Below are 5764 nucleotides of genomic sequence, written 5' to 3' on the forward strand. Positions count from 1 at the left end.
AGGGGCTGCGGCAAGAGTGCACGAAGGCGGCGGGTGGGTGGGAGGGGGGCACCGATGAACTCTACTGGGAGCAAAACAAAGCAAAACAAAATCCTGAGAGGTGGTTTTTATATGACTTTGGAATGGACAGGGGCACTGGTCCCAAGCAGTGGCCAGCAGGCACCCGTGCCCGCCCCGCCGCCCCTCTACCGCTGCCAAACCTCACACCTGTCTGCTGCTCACCTCCCGGCCTTTTCCAAGGCTTTTTCGAGTGAGACCTGTCCCAGATGTCCAGGAACCCCCTGGGGCAGTGGCACTGCCAAGCAGAGCCATTTGATTCTCTGAGACCTGGATTTAAACAAAGTGGGAGGGGGAGAGAGGATACGGAGGTGCATGTGTTGGGGAGAGGGGTGCATCTAGGGAGCGCAGAACGGGTTCGCAATCTGACGGCTTCCCCGCCGCTGCACCTCCACCTTTTTCAGTAAGGAGCCCAGGCCAGCCCAGGCCCGGTGGGTCCCCGAGGGTCTGAGCTCACTTGAGCTGCAGTGACTTAGCTCAGCCCTGGTAATGGTGGTTTGATTGTAAAGAGCTCCTGTCCTCTCCTCCCCTCCATTCCTCCTTCTCTGCCTTCCCTGCAACCAATCAGTGACATCCCCACCCCCACCCCCAGGGCTCCATTCCTCCCCCACTGCCTGGATTTCCTTTAACAGAGGGTGTGAATCTCACGGTCAAATTCACGCTAAGAAGTGCATTGCGGATCCCAAGGCAATGCATTTTGAATCTTGAAAAATATAATGGTGGAGATAACCCTGGGGGGAGGGATGCTTTCTAGCGGTTTGAAGATTTCAATGTACGCAGGCAGGTCCCAGCTGGATTCCGCGGGATCAGGGCAGTGACAAGTTCTGAAGTAGGACCAGAGATCCCTTAGTGAATGCTCTCCCTCTGGAGTCTCATCCCCAGGGTCCTGCTATCTTGTCTTTGGCACTGAGTGGATCCAAACCCAACCGGGGGGGGGGGGGGAGGGGGGAATATCTTGAGATTTACCAGCTGCATTCTGACAGCCTCTAGAGATCACTAGATGCTCACCTGTAGACCTATGTGGACCCCCAAGGGGGACATGCCCCCTCAGCTTCTCTTCCAGACTTTTTTCTTCCCCTTCCTGCCCTATCACGGGGCTCACTTGTCAGAATTCTGGTTCAGAAATCAGATGACGTTCTGGGAAAAGGAACCTAGAGAGTAATGAGCTGGGGGGTGGGGGAAAGACTATTTACTTCCTCTCTTCAAGTGAGCTGCCTGCGTCCCGTAAGGGCTCAGTGTATCTGCGGCGACTTCGCTCTGATGTGACAGCATGAGGCGGTTGCTACCCTCAACGGCTCTGCTGCTCCTAGGTAAGTCAGAGTCACTTGGGCTGCGAGAGAAGCTCCAGATGCCCTGGGGTTCAGCAGAGCCCACTTTTCAGGCCGGGGAGAGGACCCCTACCAAGGAATAGGACCCCTTACCACATGCAGAGCGCTCAATAGAGCTCCCAGGACAAACCCCTGGGGCGCTAGAGATGAGAACGCAGGCTCTGATTTGGGCATAACCAGGAAGCGAAGGGGGACTGGGAGGTCTCTGTTCCTTCACCCTGCTGGGGCTCAGTTTCCCTATCTGTAAATTGAAGGCTATGGACCAGATAGATGGTCCCTAAGTTCTGTCCCTTCCGTTCTGATGTCATTGGGTTCCCCTCCAAGACTTCTGATTTCCACCCTTGTGGGAGGACTTGGGTTGACGTGGTGTCTCTGGCTTGATTCAGGGAAATTCAGTCTGTACCCTTGTTTTGGGAGTTTGAGAAGAGGGACTAAGGAGGAAGGGAGTGGTGTTGAAAGCGAGGATGTGGGTGGAAGGCAGGACAGGAGACGTTGACACTGGTGACTAGAAGGCAGGCAGAGGGAAAGGTAGCCACCATACATACCTTGATTCGTGGCGACACGGGACTCCCAAGGCAGGGGCTGGCAGGGGAATTTACACCCCTTCCACACTCCAGCCCCCTGATCTCCACTTCTGTTCAGCATTTGTTTCGCCCTTTTGTCTTGCAGTTTCTGCTGGCACACAAGCTGGTGAGTTTGCTTTGTGGTCTCGATGGATCCAGCTAGGCACGCAGTGTGTAACAGCCACGGGGCTCTGGGAAACGCGCACCACTTGGGAAACAGTTGGTGTGGGGTTGTCAGGGGGCACTTCCCCAGTACAGTCGGCCTTGGCCCTAGGCTTCTCTGGCTAATTTTCCTCAGGATAATGAGAGGCCAGAAATGGGGCTAAGTGCCTTGAAGCCAAGATGTTCTGAGTCTGAGTCACCGACCAAGGCGGAGTCGCCAAGTGTGGGTTTGCAATGGGCTCGCTCTGGCTCTGAGCCTCCCCGGGAATGCTGGTGTAAGGCCCGCTCCGCTCCCTGCCCTAATCCACCCTCTCTTGGTTCCTTAGCAAACCTCAGAAAGGCTGTGGTGGTCCTGGAGCCTCCATACAATAGGGTCCTCACGTCGGACAGTGTGACTCTCAAGTGCCAGGGGACCGATCCCTTTGGGGACAGTTCCACCCAGTGGCTGCACAATGGGACCCTCATCTCAAATCAGACCAGCTACTTCATCAAAGTCGCCAGGACTGAAAACAGCGGCGAGTACAGGTGCCGGAAGGGACTCTCTGAACTCAGTGACCCCGTGCAGCTCGAAGTCCACGAGGGTGAGTGGGCGAAGGGGAAGAGGGGACTCGCCAATAGAGGGTGGAAGCGGAAGACTTGAGCAGACCCGAGACTTGGGGGTTAAAACTGAGATGAGATGATCTGTGGCCACCCTGAATTATACCAGAGTCATAGTCCTATCTCCAAGCAGGCCTTGGGCAAAATGTCAAAAGCTGGTGCCTGATGGACCCAGGACCCTGCAGGGCACAGTCCCAGCAACCACCATTCACATAGAACGTACCCAAGAGCATGGTGTCACCTGAAGGTCAGGCCATGCTGTTAGTGCTCACTGATATTTATTGAATAAGTTAATGGTTCTGTTTTTATGACCCCCATCTCCATCTGACTCTCAGGTGCACAATGCCCTAAGTGACCCTCCAAACCCTTCCAAACGGCCCAGGGTCCTATCTACCACCCTGTCCCCATCAATGCCACACTCAAACTTAAACTTCAGTGTAACTCTCCTCGTGGGGATAGAGACATGTTCAGCCTGCACACGGGTCATGGAACGGAAGTCTTTAGCATTGTTTGCAGAATGCAGGCATCAGAAGCAGGTGAGGGAAGGATGTCAGAGGCAGGGCCATGTCCCGCTGTCCCTGGAATCACAGCACCTGGCCCAGTACCTGCAGTGTCCCCTCTCAAGCCTGACGCTACTTCAGTGGCTGCCTTAGGGTCACCATGTGTACAGGTGGAAGGAGCCTGGAGGGGAAGGGGGGCCTGACTTGCAAAGAGTTTCACGGAACTAGGCCTCTGAAGCTGACTTTCGTGGCTCCTTAGCCTCTGACCACCATGTAGCTGACACGGTCTTCATGCTACGGAGTTACGGGGAGGAATGTGTATTCCCTAGCTAGGTGAGGCGTGGCTACCTTAGACCAAATAAAATGGGTTATTAGAAAAATCAAGCCTGAGAGCTATTAGTTTGCCTTGGAGTTCCATCTAGAACCTGGCTTTGGAAGTCCCGTCAATGAGGATCGTACTAAGCTGTGACCATGAGCACTAACTTCACCAGGAAGAACTCTCGATCATCTTTCAAGACTCGTTTCACTTTCTCCTCCTCTGAGAAGTCCTCTTTGTGCCATTCTCTTTGGCCCTCGAGACCTTTGTTCTTTGCCTGTTGTAGCACGCTGTGTTGGAATTATTTCTGCGTATGTGTTTTTCTGTGTTGGGTCTACAAATTCTTTGAGCTTAGGGATCATGTGTCTTCGTCAGCGGGTAACCCCAGACTGCACCACACCCGGTACATTAGTGAGGGCTCAACCAGATTTTCGCTGAATAGATGTGCATATGGACATTCATGAAGCCCATGGCAGGACAGACTGGCCCCAAGGCCACCAGACTATCTATATGTATTCTTATAACCATAATCTTTTTTTTTTAAGGATTTTATTTATTTATATGACAGATAGAGACACAGCAAGAGAGGGAACACAAGCAGGGAGAGTGGGAGAGGGAGAAGGAGGCTTCCCGCGGAGCAGGGAGCCCAATGCGGGGCTCGATCCCAGGACCCCGGGATCATGACCTGAGCCGAAGGCAGACGCTTAACCAACTGAGCCACCCAGGCACCCCTCAACCTTTCTTTAATGGAGCAAATCATCATTTTTTTTTAAGATTTAAATTATTTATTTATTGAGAGAAAGAAAGAGAGCTCATGAGTGCGTGGGTGGAGGGGTAGAGGGGGAGGGAGAGAGAGAATCTCCAGCAGACTCTGTGCTGGGCATGGAGCCCGATGTTGGGCTCGATCCCACGACCCTGAGGTCATGACCTGAGCTGGATCCAAGAGTCAGACGCTCAGCCAGCTGAGACACCCAGGCACCCCACAAATCATCATTTTCAAATGCAATTTTTACTCTTTGACCTAGAACTTATGGTGGCTGCTTGTAGCCTTACTTGCCATAGCAAATCCCAGGGCAGCCCTAAGGACCCTGCAGATGGCTTCCCCCCTACCTCTTCCCTTAGTCCCTCTGTTCTACCCTTACGGTTTGATTTGTGTGTCCCTCTTCCTCGTTAGACAAAAAGTCTTGGTGTGACATGAGTTCTCCTGCAGGGCCCAGTGGGCTTTTTCCCGAAGCAAGCTCTGCAGGGATGGCTCCCAGGCTGGCTCTCCATGGCGCCCCAGGATCTGGGTGGTGAGTGTCCCCTTCCCAAGGTCTTGGCTCTGATTGCTGAGGCCCCCGGGCCGTGGCCTCCATGTCTTTCAGGTTGGCTGTTGCTCTGGACGCTTCGGCAGGTGTTCCAGGAGGGGGAGCCCATTTGGCTGAGGTGCCACAGCTGGAAGAACAAGCCCGTATGGAACGTTCAATATTTCCAGAATGGAAAAGGCAAGAAGTTTTCTTATAATAATTCTGACTTCCACATTCCAGCAGCAACAAGCAAACACAGTGGCTCCTACTTCTGCAGGGGGCTTATTGGGAAGAAAAACAAGTCTTCAGAGGCTGTGGACATCATCGTTCAAGGTAAGAGCTGCACAGCTCTCGAGGGTCCAGAACCCCCTGGGCATGGATGGAGTCTGCACTCAGACTGTGAAGATGAGTGGAAAGGAGATTCTGGAATATTCCACAGGCTTCTTTACAAGGGGTTCTGAGGGGTGTCATTGACTCTGCACGAACAGAAGCCACATTTCCTGCCCCATAAGTACACCTGTCCCTCCTTGCCCCAGTCACACCACGCCCACAATGTTATGTGTCCCTAGAGTGCTAGCCCATCTTCACTGCCCTCCTTTCCTCTCCAAGCCTCAAGTCTTAGCCAAGAACCAACCTGGTGGGCGCCCCTCACTGGCTCACAGAGAGGGCATGGAAACTGGGTCCCGGTTCTGCTGCTCATTAATCATGTAACAGTGCATAAACCATTAGTCTCTTTGAGTCTCAAGTTCCCCTTCTGTAACAAAGATGAGTTGACGTTTATCGGGCACCTTTCAGTGTGCTCGACACCCCGCTAAGTGCTTCTTTCCATGCACCCAGTTTGACCATCACAGTGACCCCCTCACCACAATGTTATGAGGTTATAGGTATTATTGAGTCTACCTTACGGATGAAGTAACTCTAACTGAGGGGAGAATGGGGGGGCGCGTTAATGTGT

The 5764-nt window shown here is 53.2% G+C and overlaps 1 protein-coding gene across 3 annotated transcripts in view; it reads left to right on the top strand.

Moving 5' to 3' along the window:
- The first annotated feature begins 1212 nt into the window (after window positions 1-1212).
- LOC102735873 (low affinity immunoglobulin gamma Fc region receptor III-A-like) overlaps window positions 1213-5764 on the top strand; it is a 5526-nt gene continuing 974 nt past the window's right edge. Inside the window, exons 1-4 of one of the 3 annotated variants that reach the window (XM_081825260.1) lie at window positions 1213-1367; window positions 2055-2075; window positions 2437-2691; window positions 4888-5142. In XM_081825260.1, coding sequence (XP_081681386.1) covers window positions 1328-1367; window positions 2055-2075; window positions 2437-2691; window positions 4888-5142 — 571 coding nt within the window. In that variant the 5' untranslated portion in view covers window positions 1213-1327. Of the gene's footprint in view, window positions 1368-2027; window positions 2076-2436; window positions 2692-4887; window positions 5143-5764 lie in introns of all 3 variants that reach the window. The other 2 variants (XM_081825261.1, XM_081825259.1) reach the window with 2 other exon arrangements.

The sequence above is a fragment of the Leptonychotes weddellii genome, chromosome 6 (genome assembly GCF_054177405.1).
Source record: "Leptonychotes weddellii isolate Sample4059 chromosome 6, ASM5417740v2, whole genome shotgun sequence".
NCBI classification, from domain to species: domain Eukaryota; kingdom Metazoa; phylum Chordata; class Mammalia; order Carnivora; family Phocidae; genus Leptonychotes; species Leptonychotes weddellii.